The sequence below is a fragment of the Apiospora aurea genome (genome assembly GCF_038362705.1).
Source record: "Apiospora aurea strain CBS 24483 chromosome Unknown utg000010l_segment0_segment0, whole genome shotgun sequence".
NCBI classification, from domain to species: domain Eukaryota; kingdom Fungi; phylum Ascomycota; class Sordariomycetes; order Amphisphaeriales; family Apiosporaceae; genus Apiospora; species Apiospora aurea.
Window position 1 is genome coordinate 1,022,022 of NW_027117397.1, and position 17,758 is coordinate 1,039,779.

Sequence of the window (17,758 nt, forward strand, 5' to 3'; positions counted from 1 at the left end):
TCGCTCCTGAGTTTTGTTGGCCTGATGGTGATGCAGAATCGGAACGGTCCTCAAGTGGCACTCAGAGACAGGAATGGACGCCGGACGGACAGTTTGTGATGCAGCTCATGTTCTGGTGCGCAGGACAGAGTCTGATGTTTCCACCGCTCCGCTTGTACCGTTCCGATAGAGGTCGGTCGCCTCGGAGCCTGAATCATTCAGCAGCGTATTCTCTATCGCCGCATCCGTCGAGAGCTCGAAGATCCTCGCGCGCTGTTTCCGGTCCTGGCTTCATAGTTGCCTGCAGACATGTTGGCCCTACTGTGGGAGTGCAGAGCCGGAAGAGTAGCAATGGCGCACTAGCGCACTAGCGCAGGCAGCGGGCCAGGTCTAGAACCCACCGTTCTTAGCGTAGAGCCGGTTCGCGAGCCCGTGTCATTTGAGAACCAACTGCCCAATCCTCCTGAACTGCGCAAGAACTTCTCCTCGAGACGCGTCGAAGAGAAGCTGGCCCGGGATCCCTCTCGCCAACATGGGCTCGGAACCGGATCAGCAGCTGCATTGGCGACGTTCGCCCAACTCGAGCTCATCATGACATCTCCATTTGACACCCGTAAGCCAAGCGTGACTACAGTATATCTACCGTTACGCGGGACGCTATTGAAGCTCTATGGACACCAGGAATATGCTCCAAGAGAGTCCAGCAAGTTACCCGAACCGTATTATTAGCTAGGCCTCCGTCATGGTCCATACCAAGTCGCAGAAAGACAAGGTTCGCAAGAGCGGCTTGTCGCTGCAGAACAAGACAAAAGACCTCGGGCGGTTCTGCGACGTCTTCAGCGCGCTTGCGTACTGGAACCCGACGCACGAGCGGATGGAGACGGCGATGCACGTCCCACGCGGGCAGCGCGTGCCGGACCTCAACAGGATTGTCCGTCCCCAGTCCCACTTACCGTTCCATCGAGTGTATCCAGCTCTGTTACTAACAGCCGCAGTTTCGACGATCAGCCGCGTGCCATGCGAGGCCGAGCCACGGCCGAGCGGCACGACCGAGCGGCCAAGTCGAAGCCATCCATTTCGAGGCCCAGGCGGACGCCAGCGACGACGCGAATGCCGTTGCTGGCATAGACAGCGACGCGGATGCCGAGTACGAAACCGACCCCGAGTATGTTGCAGCAGTTCCCGCTGCCGCAGTGGACCCTCTGTCTGTCTACGACGTCATCCCCGACGAGGATGGCGGGACTGTCATTCCCAACACTCCCATGAGACGGAAGGGTCCGAGGCAGCTGCCTTCGCCGCGAAGACCGCAAGGTAAGCATGATTCTCGTCTATTGACTACATAGTCGACTGACCATTGACGCTCATCATACAGCACGCACTCCAGGTTCCCAACCGACGGTGGAGCGGCAGCCCGCCCGTACCGAGCCCAGCTCCACGACAAACACTGCACCAACCGCGGCGACGACTGCAGGCGCCCGGCCAGCACCCACAAGATACCCCGACCACGGCGCGATGGATGCGTCGCTGCAGAGAGCTGTACGTTGGAACAGCCGGGTGGCGGCTAGAAAGCCCTTGGCGCCGATCATGTCGACTCAACCACGGCAGTGCCCTTCCAGAATGGTGGGAAACGGTGTACAGCTGTCACAGACAGGCCGTCCAAGAGGGTCTGTGCAGAATGCGGCGAGGCGCATGCCAGACTACTACAAGGACGACAGACGCAAGCTGCAGCGGGACACCTTGGCAAGGAAGATGGTGGGAATGCTGGAGGACCTTCGGACGAGTCTCAGCGCTATGCAGTTCGGGTAAAGACGTGGCACATGGTGATACGGTAGATATCGCGAGCAGCAGCTGTCTTCGCTTATCTCGAAGCGTAGTTCCCGCTCCATCCATTAACGAGCCCACTATATCATCCCTTCTGCTCTCGTGACTCCCTACTACTAGTCTCCACAGTCATTCTGCTGTGAGGAAATAGTATACGACGTACAGCCGACTCCCATTCAAGGACATCCTTCCGGTAGATGGCAAGAAAGGCATTCCCGAGGATCCCTCGATAGCTGTCCTTAATATCTACACTGACTCGAAGCCAATTACTTTGTTTTTCCGTGTTGTCCTATCATGTTGTTGCGATGGATCTAGATGCAAGGTGTGAGCTAGGTTCATTCAATCGTTTCAGTCCTAACCTCAAACTGACGCTAGCATTCTACGTTAAGATGTAATCCAGTCTCGTCTTTGCCCGACTTTGTATCCCCCATACACCCATGGAGACCTCGTGCGGCCCTTGGCCCTTGCCTGGTTCAACGGTCAGCCTTTGGACGGAGTTTCGAGCAAGAGACGCTGCCCGGGCAGGATCACCGACGAAAGGACTCCCACATCGAGGCTGAGGGCCTCGAGGTCCTTCTGCAGCGGCGCCGCCTGCATCCGTTTCCTGTGCTAGGGCCGTCAGGGGCATATTTGGCATCTCTCTTGAGGAATCCCCAGCGTGCCCGTCTTGGTCATGCAACCGCTCCATTTCCTGGTGCGAGCCGATGGTATCCCCATTGCTCAAGCTAGACGTATCGGATTCAGGATTTGGGGACTCTGCACTCATGTCGCTTATGTCGCTTATACCCTCCCTCCCGCCGCCTGGCTGACACCGACCGGCTTCCAGTGTTGTGGGCTGCGAGGCACCGGCCATTGCTACCATGCCAGTTCCTATCGCTGCGCCTGCAACTTCGAAGCCATTGGCGTCACCAGCCACCGCATCGTACATTGGAGAGTCGAGACGCTCATTGCATCCCATCGACAATTCTGCCGCCGATCCTTCGGCAAACTCCATCGCGGGGCGGATGAGTGGTCTGCGCTCCCCGTTGCACGGCAGAGGATCCACCAATATTGTCCTGCGTCGACGGCGCGCAATCCGTCAAACCTGCCATGGGTTGCGGGCTTGGATGGCCTGTTTCAGCACTGTGCCGCCTCTGGGATCGCAGCAGTAGACCTGCCGAGCCTTGCCCCGTATTTCTGGCATGGCTTGATTTGAAAGACGACTTCTGCACTGGCCTCGACGTGCGGAAGACTCGAGCCCGTTGTGTCACGCGAGCTTGGCGGCCGCGCAGGCTCTGAACCTAGTATGCTCAGTCAGCGCGGGTTATGCCCCAAGGAGCGAATACACTTACCACCTGGTCGAGATCGGGGATTTTCTGACCGCCGGGAACGTACATGGCCATTTCCATCCGGGCATGGACAATATTCCAGTACATTGTTAAGCTGAACACGTTGCACATCTCTCCAAGCGCCAGCACCTTTCGCTGTAGGGATTCCCCAGACTTCCGTGTTTTGTCTTTCTCCCGCTTGTCGTGCATGTAGCGTCTGCTCGGCGCGATTTGAGACGCCAACTTGGCGTTTGGCGGCAACTCCACCTGCAGCGGCTCCGTCTCTGGTGCAGCCTCCGTTACATCCTCCATCACATCCTCCGTCACCTCTTCCGTCACTTTCCCCGGCACTGCGTGAGACCCTGGCTGTCGTGGAGATGGCGGTCGCGGTCGAGGTTCCGATGGCGGCCGTGGCAGGCACGTCTTGACTCCCTCCATCCGCGCCATCGTTGCGGACGCGAGCTCTTCCAGCATCTGTTCCTTGGCCATGCACAGCTCCTGCATCATCTCGTTCTTCATGTTTCGCAGCTCATCACGGCTACGGCTCTTCTCCCACTGGTATAACCGCAAGTCTTTTTGAAAGCCCCCGAGCTTTTGCATCAGTATCGCGCTAATTTCCTCGGTTGCGTCGAGAACGTGTCGAGCTTCATCATGTTGCGGAAGGCGTGGCCGTGGCGCCCGAGGCTCGGGACTGACGCACACCTCTTCTTCGCTAGCATCGTATTCGTAACAGCTGTCGATCATGTCGTAGATTGCCATGGATCGCATCTACTTGTTTTCTGAATGGCGATTTCGGGTGTGTAGAGCGAGGGTGATGAGTCTGATTGCCTTGAACCGGACGAGGCCCTGCGTTTGGGCTTTATAATCGGCGTGAAGTATACGCAGCGTAGGGCATTGCCGGCGTGCGTGCCAGCTCATAATCGACCTCTGAAACCATTGGAGCCGCTTTGCGCGCTCGGCAGCGCAGTTGCCAAACTTCAAAACTGGACGCTCGTACTGCATCTCTGTCTGGGTTGCGTAGGCATAATCAGGGATGCTTTGGAGAAGGTGGAGGTCGAGGCAGTTTGGACTCTGGGAATCTGTTGTAGGGTTGGTTGGCAGCCGTCGCCTCAGCGTTAGCTTAGGAGGCGCTAGGTCGAAATCGGCTCCCTTCATTCAATACCTATTAGCGGCTGTTGTGATCCTGGAGAGGTCGAAGTGGTCGGTTCCTCTTGTTCTTTTAGCGTTGGAATTTTGAATTTGTATTCTTCCAATTCTCGTAGGAAGCCCTCATCAGGGCGCCGTTTGCCTTCAATCCAATCACATCAAGATCCATGCATATGGCAAAGCCTCAAGAGACGCATATACTAACATCACAAACAGGGCTGTGCTGTAGTCCTCCAAGGCCGATACATTGAGCACCAGGCGCTGCGAGCCTTGGGCACGGCGGAACGCATCAGTATGGTGACGTCGTTCCGCCCCCGCAACCCGGTCGTACGGGACGACACCGTCCTGACAACAGTACGCCCCATCTCGAAATTGCCGGAACTGTACAACCAGTTCTGCGAGTACCGGCTCGAGATGCTTGAGGAGCGCGTGCGCGGCCAGCTCCGCCTCCTACGCGAGGCCAACAGCCACCAGCGCCACATCGCTACTATCAAGCTCAAGGCCTTTTTGGCCGAACAGGAGCGCTTCCTCGCTCATATGAACCGCGAAATGGTCGACGATAGTCAGGTGATCTCTGGCGATATTGACGACTCCCACCTACTCACCTCGTCTAAGGTAAAGGAAAAGAATGACGAGGACGGAGGACCTTCTCTTCCGCAGCAACAGGGCGAGAAGCGAGCTTTTTTCGAGTGAAGGTCTCGTGGGGAGGTGTTGGGCTGGCTGTTCTGGATAACGATTGTCTTTTTGGGGTGTCTTTGGCGGGGTAGCTCTGGTAGCTTCTTTGGTAACTTCTTTGGTGGGGTGCTCCGTTTTCCACAAGCCAAAGGAGATAGGAAACCTGCAAATAGGTGGTGTGTAAATCATTCGAAGGCAGCTGCCTCTGACTCGATGTTATCTAAAAGCCACCTTATTTGCAATACTTGAGCGCAATGGCTGTACTTGCCTTTTGTGATGTCATAACATGCGGGGGATTAGGACTGCCAAAATCATGGCCGTTCTCCCTGCCCCTCCAGGCGATTCATTTCTATTTGTGGCCGCGCCTGTGGGGTCTACCACTATGTACATTGTGGTGAGACCTAAGCCTTTATACTATTGCGTCTTTTCATCCCACAAACAAAATAGGTCAATTTCAGGGAGGCTAAGGTTTGATAATACAAATCTACTTTATGTCATGAAATAGACTCCAATGTATGTCCCCTGGCCATCCGTCACTTCGACATCAATTGGACATCAACTTGACATCAATGGCACGTTACCGAAAGCAGCAGAAGTGGCTGTATAGGGTAGACTTATAAGTGCGGGGTAGCAAATGCATAGATATTAAGCAAGGCACCGCGTCTCTTTAGGAACACTGTCTGTGTGAGATTGTTGCTCTTTTTTGTCCTAACTTTTTATGTGCAGAGTTATTCATTCCACAGCAAGTACAGAATGTCGAATGAGCCATTCCCATGTCCGAAGGTCGAAGTGCTTCGATGGGACTCATGGAACGTCCATGTTCAGTGCCCGTACTGCACGAAGATGCATCGGCATGGCGTCTCGCTTTCGGGTAGACGTGCTTCGGATTGCTTTCCCGGTGGCCAATATGAGTTTATGTTTCCTATCGATGAAAACAGCAGCCTTGTTGGCTATGAGATTGATAAGATAAAGGTCTGTTTCGTGAATGTTATTAGTTCACTAGTAGGCCAGAGGGAAGAAATGGAGGAGCGCGAATTGTCCGATCTGTTTCACTCTGCGATGAACATCTCGCCCATCGAACCAAATCATAAGCCGGTTTTGAGTCTCCACAAGGATTCCAAGGAAGTCAGTACTATCAACCTTTTGAACGGCAACACATTTGAGCAGAAGACGATCTTATTCGCTTTATCAGAATGTATTCTTGGAAACTTGGGTACAATCAGCCGTTACATCAAAAATTCGGCCGACGCGGAACTATTCCTGCACGGGAAAGACGAGGATGGAAGCACTACTCTGATCATGGCGGCCGCTGAAGAAAACCACGAGATGGTGTCGCTCCTTCTACAGTCAGGAGCACATGTAAATGCGGCCAATAATGATGGACGAAGTGCGCTCATGGAGGCGGCGCTCTGGGGGCGAGTAAAGAGTGTGGAAGCGTTGCTCAAGGCCAACGCCGACAAATGCCTCCGAGACAAGCAGGGTCGTTGTGCGATGGATTTGGCCCAGCCACGTAGCGCAAATGTCGAAGAGCGATATCGTCGTTCTCCCCGTGCGGCTGCAGACAGACTTCCCGAACGCGATAGGGACAGGCGACATATCATCATTTTACTTGGTGATTCGAACACCCAGATGAGTTATGCATACACAGTACCACTCTCGAGTTATCGGAATGATCACTGGTTCACAAAATCGGAAGCCGAGAGGGCTATAACGCTTCATGGGCCCATTCAAAGGTACTCCGTGCCCCGTATCAGCAAAACTGCTGCCATTCTCGACAGAGGGGAACAGTTCGCTCGTATATCAGCAACCAGTGGCTGGGGTGTCGATGCGCTGCCCCCGAACTACGAGAACGAGCCATCCTGGGTCGACAAAGTCTACGGCATCGCATCCACAGTTGGCCATATGCTGCAAGATGCGCCGGATACAAGTTGGGACCAGGGCACGCCAGGCCGGTTTCATGCTTCCCATGCAGAGAAGAAGCTGATCGCCTACTTCATAGACAAGCATATATTTATGCCTCAAGACAGAAACCCCGACCAGACATTAGAAGACTCTATCCTGGAAGTGGAAGCCTCTCTAAAGGAGGCGGAACGCTCGTCTATAACCTGGCCAATGTGCGTAATCTGGAAGAGCAGAAAAGAGAACTGAGTCGTCAGCTCTTCAACGCAGATGACCGATTACTTGGCGATTCTTACGACGAGCGAGAGGTGCAGAGACTGAAGCAAGAGATTGATGCCATCGATGGAAAATTGGTACGCCTCGAGTTGAATCCTTATGTGGCTGTAATGAGGGCCAAAGAGGAGGAGAAGCGCGGGTTCTTGGAGAGGCAGAAGGTCCATCAGAGTCTGGTGGAGCTGAGCAGACATGAACCACCTATCTCCTTGAAACGGGTCGTCATACTGTGCAGTAACGAGATTTGCGAGGACTGTGCTAGCTTCAGGAGAAGGGTGAGTGAGTTTTTCCAGGTGGATATTGAAATGCGCTGCTGTAAAATATAGGATAGTCGAAATCAGAGGATTAGCAGAACCCATCCCGAGAGTTGGCCCAGATCCTTTAGAAGAGAACCGCGCGTGCGACCCAAGAGGCAGGGAGGCCCCGGGCATCATCAGACTACGTACGTGACGCCAGGGAAGAGGTTCACCTGAAGAATCCACGTGCCCGTCGAGCTCTTGAAGCATCAAGTCCGTCGCCGACCCGGTACGGGGAGTCGTCGATCGCCTCGTCTGTCGCTGTGATAGACGTGGCGCGGGTGTCGTTTCTACATAGTTGAAAACGATATTAATACAAAGCTGTTTCCGACGCGCAAGCAGATGGCTCCAACTTCGAAGCTGCTTCGCCAGGACAGCCCAGTCAATGTTCAGCCCATCGTAGCGTTTCTTCAGTTTTCGCTTGCCAGTCACGGACACGATCATCTTGGTGTCTTCCACTTGGAAGGATCTATTGGCTGGGAACTTCTTCTCGGCTACCTTCTCGAGCTTTCGCCGCAGACTGGATTCCCAGAATTCACGCGGCGCAAGTCTGACATCTTGCTCCGTGCCTTCGGCTTTGCTTCTACGATTGAGAGTAATTTTCCATTCGACGTCATATCGGATGTGATTCGATCGGCTTCGTCGGTTGGATGTATCTCCATTCCCGTTGGCTGGCGCGAATGTGAGGCTTTCTTGCTGAGAAGGCGTCGCACTCTGACTCGATCGGTCGCTGGTTTGGGTCTGAATCACGCTAAGCGAGTCGGGTGCTGGACTTTGGCTATCAAAATAGTCTTGCATTTGCGAATCAGGTAATTGCGAGGATAACCAGTCGTCATCTTGGCGATAAATGCTCTGCGAGTCGGTGGGAAACATGGTTGCTCGGCAGGCTGCTTGGACCGCAGAGGTGTTGGGAGGGAAGCAAAAGAACCAGCGGAGACATTTGGTCGGTAACCCAGCTTTGAGGAATGCTATAGCAGCCACTCCTGCCGAACAGTCAAGGGACCTTAGCGCTGCTTGGCACCTCTGCTTTGAATCCGACAGGTGTCGGCGGGCTGCTAGCTTGGGAAACCGAGAGCCCCATATTATAGACGCTATCCACCGTTTCAGTGGGCTGGATCGGCCTCGACGGATCGTACCGAGCCAAGCAGAACTTTATAATGGTTTCAATGAAGCATTGGGTAAGGATTCGAAGGCGATGCCAAGAGACAGCAGTCCATCAAACAGGCCGGAGTGAGCATGGCTCAACTAGTCCCGGGCCATCCTGGAGAGGTACGAAAACTACAGTTTCGGCAGAGTAACTGCTGGGCGCACCTCGTTTGCGCTACAGTAGTAGGAGACCTGTACGGGATGGTCAGCCGTGTTATCGGTATTCCGCATCTTGTCGCTGGTGAGTATGGTCCAGAGGAAAAAAAATCCATAAGACCGAACGAATGAAAGGTGTGAGTGATCTCGAGAAGGGAACACGTTCATATTGTAATGAAAGGGAGTGAAATGCGCGCTGAAGACGACGCTGACCGGATTTGTATCAAAAGCTCTGTTTGCTCTGTTTGCAGACGCTGAGAGGAACGATTGCATTGCCAAGGAGAACATAAGCTGTCAGCGGCTTCTGTTAGATGGAAGGCATCGGTACCTTGGAGGCCGATGATCCGACCAGGGCCCACTAAGGGAAATATGTACTGGGACAACCGCGTTGTACCACAGACAGAGAGTTCAACTAGACACAACCAGTCACGCGTCTGACAGCTTCTGGCTCTAGGTTTCGTAGAGCATAAACTAATGCAAGAGCATGTTACTTGATTCATGGATGCACAAGGTAAGGATAAGCAAAAGCAGAAATTGGCTTTGTACTTGCGAGCATGGCGGGGTACATGGTGTCAACAGCTACCCCTGCAAAAAGGGTCTAAAACAGAAACCATCAAAGAGTGGAAAGAGGACGTAGGTTTCGCTAGTGACTGTACAACGCGGTTGTTCTGTCAGACGCGTGATTGGTTGTGTCTCGTTGAACTCTCTGTTTAAACTAACCTACAGTAACGCAATGGAGAACCGTACACGGGAGAGCTAGCCGCCATAGCCGATACCCTTCGTTCGTTACCGAAACTTCGGTACACACACACACACACACATAGTTTATTAACGCCCGGGCGGCGAAGCCGAAAGGGCAACTAGCGCTAATCTACGGTACATTCTTGAATCGCTTCCTTGTCACCCAAAGCCCATGCATGCTCCATTTTCAGTTGGTCACTCCATTACCGTCAGCACGTTCCTGTTTGGGATCCCGTGTTAGTAGCATTTCCTGGCAGGCCAGCTTGAAGGCCCTTCTCCAAGTGTCCAGCATCCTATCCTCGGCAGCTAAAGCGGCGCCTGCAGTCTGAGGCACGGGACAGTCAGCAGTGGCAAAATAGGTTAGTAGATGACCCTAGGGTGTACCCCTATGGGTTGATGGGTATGCGTCCAGTCGGCCCGTGGTCATCGCAAATCGTATCGTTGCTCGAACGGCCTCCATGTTGGGAGACCAGAACCTGCCGTCCGATGGTGACTTTCCGCCCAAATAAAAGGCCAAGTTGCTTCTGTGGGTGTCTGTACACCCCTCACCCGCTTCGCCAAGGTAGTCCGCCTCAAGCTTATCCTCAAATGGCGAATGGTTTCGATCTACCTCATCAAGCGCATGGAGCTACTTTGAACGAGCCGCCTCGAACATCTATGTTTAAGTTCCACCCACAACCCATGGATCCAGCCCCTGCTTTACGTTCTGATATCTTGAGCCCTGTGCCAGATAGAAGCAATACACCCGAAGGTGGCATATTTTCTCCTGATACTCAGAGCTCGCTAATACCCGGGAACCAGTCTGCCTGTCAGGAAGATGAACAACCCATAAATATGGCCAAATCACGTCGTTATGGTATTTTTCCCACTGTGCCTCAGTCTGCAGTTTCTTCGAGTGCTACGATATCCGTGGCCACTGTCGTCCCGCAGAAGGATGCATATGGAAAGTTCCCATGCCCACACTGTACTAAAACTTACATTCACGCGAAACATCTTAAGCGCCATCTGTTGCGCCGTAAGTACAAGCCTACCACCTTTATGTCAACGGAACGAAGCTGCTGACCACAGCGACAGACACCGGCGACCGCCCTTACATGTGTGTATTGTGTCGCGATACTTTTTCACGGAGTGATATCCTCAAGAGGCATTTTCTGAAGCGTTCCATCACGAAAGGAAACCCCACAGGGGCGAGTCATTTGTCTCACCCAGGAGCTTACGTTAGGAATCATGGGGTCACTCAACAAGAATCCCAGGAAGGCGAAACAGACCAGATGGTGGACTGAACATTGTTTTTTATTCAACGACAAGAGAATTGAGCTGTTTTTCCATATTCCTTTTACTTAAGATACATCATAATGACGTTCGCTAGAATTGGTCCATAACCACAAGCCCATTCTTCAACAAATATTGGTGACCGAACCACAATATATGCGGCGCTGATGTGCAAGTGCTGGCCGGGATGCTGGTATTCTTTGTCTAAGCCAGAATTTTAGATGTCAACCGAATTCCAAGATCGTGAGAAGCGACCTGGGCATCCGGCTCACCCAAACTACCGAGCAAGAAAGCAAATCTCTAGCCATCTCCAAGTGTTGAAGGAAGTCTTTAAGAAACTGTCTTTCTGTCAGTATGACCAGAAAGTCAATCGACTTCCATTTCCCACGCGTAGCTGACGGCTAGTAATAGTACTTTTCTTCTTCCCACGAAAGAGGAACGAAGAGGGCCAGACCGACTCATTCCCGAATAACCCCGTCCTTGCTGCACTAGTGGAGGGACGTCTAACAGAGGAAGGGACCGAATTACGCTTACTTTGCTCGTCTTCTCGAAGCCGACGATGAAGCCTTTCTAAGGCCAAGAACATGCCATATCTATACATCCCATTCCGCACTCACCTTGAGCGAGGATTGCGCGAAAGCCTTCACTGTGGATGAGGCATGTTTGAATGCCGCTGCCTATGCCCCCGATGGCACCCGGATGGAGGCCCAAGGCGATTTCCCGCATCTGCGAAAAAACAGAAGCAACTTTGTCCAACGTGGAGCACACTGCGGTGACCGCGGCGAGCCTCGGACCTTCCTGCTCCACGAGTACACCGAGTCACTCGCACAAATAGAACCCAATTCCGTCCGGGGTATCTTGTCCAAATAATATTTTCATATATATGAAGCATAGATGCGGGCGCCAAACGGCATGGCTCAGTGGACTGTTTTGAGGTTTTTATTAGATGTTCCCGCAGCTATGTTAGCGCTTCAAAGTCACTGTTCAAACCATTCTCCAACCACATCACTTTAACTCCTATCAACATGCTTATCCCCCGTTCCTACGGTCTGGGAAGCACAAGTCTTACGTCTTCGGCGCTTGATCGTGAATTCGGTGTCAGGGTGGCAGACACGGTAGTGTCTCGTAAGGGCGTCGGCGCGGCTAAAGGTCTTCTCCTCTATGCAAAGGTCGCACCGAATCCTTTTCTTGTGCGTATGGATGCTATTCTCATGGCGAGTGAGATCGTAGGGGCGTGAGAACGTAGTCTTGCAGGGCTTCCCAGTACCCGGATTGACCTTCTCGCAACTATAGGGCGCAGCCTGGCTATTGAAAGGACCGTTTGCCTCCTTGCGGGATGCGCCAGTCCTACTAGTGTTGTTCTGAGTGGTTGCCCAGTGGGTTGACCTGCGATTACGCCTCTGGAGTAGCGGCATCCCTCCATTTGCACTACTTTTCGACAACCTCTTTGGCACGGTCGAAACGGCATCCAACCCACTGCTGCTAACCAAACTGGGGTACGGGAAAGTTGGACCTAAAAGGGTAGATAGCTGAAAGTCGAGACACATAGAACTCTGGTTCCTCCCAAGCTTGTCAGTTTGCCGAAAAGGAAAGGTAGACAAATCGGGTTGCCCGGGCTCTTTGGACTCGAACACAATATTCTTTAGAGGCATTGTGCCCGACAGTTCCCCCTGCGGCGGCGGCTGCTGCTGTGTCTGGGCGATTCCGCAAGCTTTATGACGCTGTGATGCTCCCGAAGCACGATCTTGCTTCATCTCCAAATCAATAGGCGAGGAGTGATTCTGTGGCTGTTCACATAGGCCTCTCAGAGACGGCGTTGGTAGTGAAGCTTGATAGAAAGGCGGATTGCTCTGAATTGACGGCAGAGGGGGACAAGCATCCAAATTTCGATCGTTCGCTGCTTGCGGCATCTCGGCGAATGTCTCGCTCAGTTGAAAGTCAGAGAGAAGCGTCTGGGACGCTGGAACCATAGGCCTCACGAGTGAAAATAGGCTATATTCTTCGCTGCTGTAGGTGCCTGACTGAGTGTGCCCCAACCCGAGCATGTTAACAGAATTGACACAACTATGTGGGTTGAGAAGACCATAGTACACGAGGCCCATCTCCGAGTCCGCCAAGGCCATGGTGTTCAATTCTGGCGTAGAGTTCATGCCGTTGGTTGGTTTGTCGTCCATCTGGGAATCGATTGCTGAAATCACTGTCGGAAGTAATGTTGTGTTTGTGGACAGCATAAATGAGAGGAGAAAGAGGAACACTGGCCAAGCTGGTGGGACGTTGCCTCCTTTATAGCTTACTCTCTCCTATTTACTCGTATTTCCGTGGCTATGTATCATGTACGCCTCGGTCATCCGAAAGAGGGGACGATTACCCTAAACACGCTTTGGCCGATAGAGAGTGGCAGCGTTGGTGATAACTCGCTCGTCCAGGGCTGACTCCTAATAAGATGTAACCGAACATCCCAGAAACATCGAAGCCTTACACGTAGTATAGGTTTGGAGCACTCCAGACGACTCTGATATAGCGTGGCGTGTGGCATGCCTGGCCAGGTATGGCGTAGTGCACATTCGGTACCAAGTCGACTTCTCAAAAGCGTAGAGGATGACTGACATGAAAGCACCAGTCTTTCGTGAAGCCGGCCTGATCTGATTGAACTGGGCAGTATCGCCACTGCCGACTGCAGCAAGGCAAATACGATTTCCCACCTATCAATGTGCTTCCAGACACCATAGCCAACCCATAGAGCGTGCCTCACCCTAGGGCGGTCAGGATTTTCTTAATCTGGTCTAATACAAGTACGATAGCTCGAAGCTCTCGTCAATCATTCTACTTCCTCCCTACCTTTCACTTCCTCAAGTACTGGCTAGCTGCAAACAGCTCTTGGGCCGCAATGACTCTTCTCTACGACTTGCGCTTCGTTCCTGCCGGACTGAGTGTACTGGCCACGCTGCTCCATGCGTTCGATGTACTTCATAAGCACCGACGAGTAGCACAGCCGCTGAAGGCTTGCCAGTTGCTCCGTGTGAAGTTTCGCCTAGAGCTTCTATTTCTCTCAGCTAGCCAGATCATTCTGTCACTCGCGGTCGTGGTCGTGTTTGCTACGCTCACAGTCTTGGTCGAAATCAACAGTTGGACGATATACCTGCTTGGTTCTGTCGTAGCAGTAAGCATGATAAATCAGGTACATTGGCCGAATGGTACAGAAAAGCATCGATGCTGACGTTTCTAGTGCCTCTGGATGAGCAGGATGTGGCCATCAGTACATGGGTCATTACACTTGCTCCGGCTCGCTGTGGGTTTGCCGATAGCCCTGGGTTCCTTTTTTGGGGGCATCATCATCGCAGATGTCTATGCCTACCACGGAAGCACCGTCATGTTTGTGTCCGCAGCCGCATTTCGGTTATGGGTAGCGTGTGAATGGATGGTGTATTCTCAGAAAAAACACCGGACGAAGGGCTGCGTCTTCATGGAAGCATTTCTTCTTTCGTTGATGGTCCTAGCCGGTACTATGGGTATGACGTGTGTCAAAGGTTGGCGTCTTCTTCCTGTACTTAGACTCTACATGCTACTGGTGAGTGGTGCTCTATCCCATATGAAAATGAATAATCTGACAAATTAGGCCATCTCTGTTGGCTATGGACTAGAAGACCTCTTGGTCGCGATTTGGACAATCCGGTATCAGAATGGCAGCGATGAATGATCTGGCAATTTGGGACCTAGTTGATCCCTGGTCTCCGGTAACGGGATGATCGGAAAGCGGTGCCCAAGAGGCAGTGATACTGTCGTATTACTAATCATGATATAAACAACATGAACTGTGCCACTAAAACTGTAAACTGGGACCGGTGGCTTGCTGCTCAACCCTTAGCTTACCCCACGTCTGTCGTAACGGTGCTTAAATACCTTTTGCTGGTATGATAAGTTAGTATGCCAACGTTCCTAAGCTGCTTGCTGGGACGTCCATAGCGAGAAACGTAGCCGCGGGTGCGTTTAGTATCATGCGACCGCTCGTTTATAATAGTCATGCGTATGGCGTGCCTTACTCGTAGGACTAACCGGCGTTAGTCCAGATTCGCCTTCTACTATGGCTCCTCCAGATGCAGAGTCCGGCTTGGTGACCTTCTCGAGCCCGGCCATTCGCTTCGCGAGCCGTCAGTCCATCGATGAGATGCCTGTCGTTGCCGTCGAGGGAGACCCCATCGTTGCGGTCATCCGGCACAAGTTCGGCGTCAAGATTATTTATTTCACGTCACGCAACGTCATGCTGATCTAGTAGTGCCTTGCCTTAGGCAGGTGCGTACAGCAGGCGGATCGGGAGTGAGGGTTTCTCCTATCCTTTTTTTGAATCAAGTTACGACTTACACGCAGCTCAACTTAGGAAGTAGGATATTTCGTGAGTAGGAAGTGCTACTTCGTAGCCCTTCTAGGGTATGTCAGCAAGTTCTGCATTTGGATCATGGCCTATTCGGCTAGTTTTCTATTTGATCTTTCGATAACTCACCTGTGAATAGTCTTCTCCAGACGCGCCTCCACAGTCGTCAGTTGCATGTGCAGGTTGTTTCTCTGCCGCCGTTCGTTTCGCGGTGGGGACTCGTCCATCATTAGTAAATAATCCTGCTTATGGACGTCATGACAGCATAAAGACAATTGCTTCTAGTTATAAAAGAAAGCTACGCCATATTCGAGGAAGAACCGGTTTAGGGGGTGGCTGAGCACGTCAGCCACAAGTGGTTGTGCTACTGCCCAGGCATATGGCTGCCAATAATCTCGTCGTTAAAAAGCGAGGCACCTTGATGACCGATGCTGTGCGAAGCTTATACAGTAGAGGCTGTGTGTAGATGATGTCTAAACCCTTCCTTCTATAGCGTATTTAGATGCTGCGGCCTAGAACCTGATGTGCAGAGAATGAATCGGTATGCTTCCAGTACTAAAGGCCTGTATATAAAGCATGAGAAATAGAAGATCCGAAGATCGTAGCTTTGAACCTCAGCCATCTCAGACCTTACCACGCTTACAGTACCAAATGCTCACAGATAATAACTGGTATTTAGACATAGCTCTTGTTGGTAGACATAGTTGAAGGAGTGTATTCAGTGAGTCGCTTCCTTCGGCTCCTGAGCCCAGGAATAGATAATGAACGTAGCATATCCAGGCGTGGACAAAATATTCTAGATACATCTGAAGTCTGATAGACTTGTAAAGGCGTGGAGGGGCATCTCCAACGGTTCTCGAACGCCTCTATTAATCGTGCCTCTCAGCCTCAGGGTTATAGATCTTCCAAAAAATATCAGAATCACCATGACCTTTGGATTTGTCATGGCATCTCATAACCCCAGAAGTGCTAGTACGACCATTGTGGTTGTGCTCATGGATCGTAGTATTGAGGATACCGGCAACGTCACCAGCCCCCACACTGAACTTGGAAAAGTCCCAATTGATATGCGACCCTGGATTGGGGGAAAAAGCAAAAGTGCAACTCCCATAGCTCGTGACGCCTACGACGCGAAGGTTCGACTGGTTGAATCCTCCCTTCTTCACCCGGAACATCATGTTACGTGTTCGGCGATCATTCTCCATATCAAGTCTTAACTGCTCACAGTCGGAAATGGTAGGAGACTTCTCGGTGATCGTCTCGTCGTCCCAGCTAGTGTCGTCGCATATATCTGCCGCGTTTCGGAAGCTGCCATATTCAACACTGACGTTTTTGTTGTTTGCCTGCCTTTTCAGGTCCTTGGCAGCTGCAAGCCCAAGTAAGTAGATGGTGCTAGTAGCCAGACGCATTTTGCTTTAGATAAGTAAGACGTTTCGATCTGTAAAGCTTGCTGTTGATATCGATTGGCTCGCTGTATTTGTTTATATAGAGAAATGTAACTCCACATCTCGCCCGATCGGTCTGCACGTTTGAACACTGTGGTGGAAGTCTTAATTCTAAATTTTCCTAGTAATCAGCTGGTCTAGCATCACTTTCGTCTAGAGGCAAAATTGCCCTTGCCACTCAGTAAGCGCTGCTTTAAGACTCCAGGCTCAGCTCTATGCGCATGCTGAGTACTTTACGTAGAGGCCCGGTCCATAACGGAACTACAAGAGTCCAGTAGCGAATTCTCTTCCTGCTGCATCCGCCGAGACCTCGAAGACCCTCATGCACTGTTTTCATCTTGGCTTCTAAAAGAGTCGGATGAACAATTCCTACCTGACCATGCTACCGAAAGCTACCCCGATATTCCAGGCTTCGTATCTCGAGGCCCAGTCTCCAGAAGTGACCAGCGGAATACAGTACAGTACCCAACCTGCCATTTAGGGGTTGGTCACCTTGCGAAGCTACCGATTTCTCGATTAGGAAGTGCTTCTTGGCAGCCGGTCTAACCACGTTGCGTCAAATTCCATGCCGGCGTACTAAGGCGTACTAATGGTCCCGTACACGCACCGTAGCAGATCTACCGTATTGCAGTATGTGCTGAAGGAGCGGTTCTCGCAGCGATTGTACCGGTTGCCGGCGCCCATTGGCATGCTGGTTGCCAGCGGACGTCTGAAAACGGACCTAACCCATAGCCAGGGTACCGAATGCTTCCAGTGCGCTTTCGCGGTCGTCATGGTGACGCTCATCAAATTCTTTACTACGGCTTCCTTGAGAGTACGGTATGTACACTATGGACGTCTGAGACGTTCTCGCAATCCGCTTGCGGCGCCATAGCTACCGCCATACTGCTCATACGAGCCACACGAGTGGTGACTCTTGCCGTCTTCTTTGTGGTAGGTTTTGGCTGGCACAGCTGGCACGAATGCTGATCGATGTCTGGACTTCGTCGACGACACGCATTCCGCCGCTCCCAATGTGTATGTAGTCCTTTAGCAGCTGCCAAAATGCTTCTGTGGCTCTTTGCTTTGGGCTAGTTCGGTCCGTTCACGAGAGGTAGCAGAAACGCATCTGGTTGTTCTCCCAGATTCTCAAATAGTAGCATGCGCTCCTTGTACCCGAAAGCCTCAATGCAGCTCTTCTGGCTCGTACCTACGTCTGACTTCCGTGACGGGCCCCCGAACGAAACACGAGAA

At 52.1% G+C, this 17,758-nt stretch overlaps 9 protein-coding genes across 9 annotated transcripts; 4 read left to right on the top strand and 5 right to left on the bottom strand.

Moving 5' to 3' along the window:
• Positions 1-983: 983 nt before the first annotated feature.
• Positions 984-1,565, bottom strand: PG986_014340 (uncharacterized protein; the record flags this gene model as incomplete). Its single annotated transcript, XM_066850562.1, has 2 exons — positions 984-1,307; positions 1,359-1,565. 2 exons carry the CDS (start codon positions 1,563-1,565, stop codon positions 984-986), a joined length of 531 nt encoding a protein of 176 aa, XP_066692800.1.
• Positions 1,566-2,916: 1,351 nt separating this feature from the next.
• On the bottom strand, positions 2,917-3,851 carry PG986_014341 (C2H2 finger domain-containing protein; the record flags this gene model as incomplete). The annotated part of the gene is made up of 2 exons (XM_066850563.1): positions 2,917-3,072; positions 3,132-3,851. The coding sequence occupies 2 exons, from the start codon at positions 3,849-3,851 to the stop codon at positions 2,917-2,919; spliced, it is 876 nt and encodes a 291-aa protein (XP_066692801.1).
• Positions 3,852-4,547: 696 nt separating this feature from the next.
• Positions 4,548-4,946, top strand: PG986_014342 (uncharacterized protein; the record flags this gene model as incomplete). The annotated part of the gene is made up of 1 exon (XM_066850564.1): positions 4,548-4,946. One exon carries the CDS (start codon positions 4,548-4,550, stop codon positions 4,944-4,946), a length of 399 nt encoding a protein of 132 aa, XP_066692802.1.
• A 1,002-nt stretch (positions 4,947-5,948) lies between these two features.
• On the top strand, positions 5,949-7,076 carry PG986_014343 (uncharacterized protein; the record flags this gene model as incomplete). The annotated part of the gene is made up of 1 exon (XM_066850565.1): positions 5,949-7,076. One exon carries the CDS (start codon positions 5,949-5,951, stop codon positions 7,074-7,076), a length of 1,128 nt encoding a protein of 375 aa, XP_066692803.1.
• Positions 7,077-7,105: 29 nt separating this feature from the next.
• Positions 7,106-8,269, bottom strand: PG986_014344 (uncharacterized protein; the record flags this gene model as incomplete). The annotated part of the gene is made up of 1 exon (XM_066850566.1): positions 7,106-8,269. One exon carries the CDS (start codon positions 8,267-8,269, stop codon positions 7,106-7,108), a length of 1,164 nt encoding a protein of 387 aa, XP_066692804.1.
• Positions 8,270-10,120: 1,851 nt separating this feature from the next.
• PG986_014345 (uncharacterized protein) lies at positions 10,121-10,722 on the top strand (the record flags this gene model as incomplete). The annotated part of the gene is made up of 2 exons (XM_066850567.1): positions 10,121-10,454; positions 10,514-10,722. 2 exons carry the CDS (start codon positions 10,121-10,123, stop codon positions 10,720-10,722), a joined length of 543 nt encoding a protein of 180 aa, XP_066692805.1.
• A 999-nt stretch (positions 10,723-11,721) lies between these two features.
• Positions 11,722-12,885, bottom strand: PG986_014346 (uncharacterized protein; the record flags this gene model as incomplete). Its single annotated transcript, XM_066850568.1, has 1 exon — positions 11,722-12,885. One exon carries the CDS (start codon positions 12,883-12,885, stop codon positions 11,722-11,724), a length of 1,164 nt encoding a protein of 387 aa, XP_066692806.1.
• A 713-nt stretch (positions 12,886-13,598) lies between these two features.
• PG986_014347 (uncharacterized protein) lies at positions 13,599-14,981 on the top strand (the record flags this gene model as incomplete). The annotated part of the gene is made up of 4 exons (XM_066850569.1): positions 13,599-13,871; positions 13,938-14,279; positions 14,635-14,692; positions 14,758-14,981. 4 exons carry the CDS (start codon positions 13,599-13,601, stop codon positions 14,979-14,981), a joined length of 897 nt encoding a protein of 298 aa, XP_066692807.1.
• A 968-nt stretch (positions 14,982-15,949) lies between these two features.
• On the bottom strand, positions 15,950-16,489 carry PG986_014348 (uncharacterized protein; the record flags this gene model as incomplete). The annotated part of the gene is made up of 1 exon (XM_066850570.1): positions 15,950-16,489. The coding sequence occupies one exon, from the start codon at positions 16,487-16,489 to the stop codon at positions 15,950-15,952; it is 540 nt and encodes a 179-aa protein (XP_066692808.1).
• Positions 16,490-17,758: the final 1,269 nt, after the last annotated feature.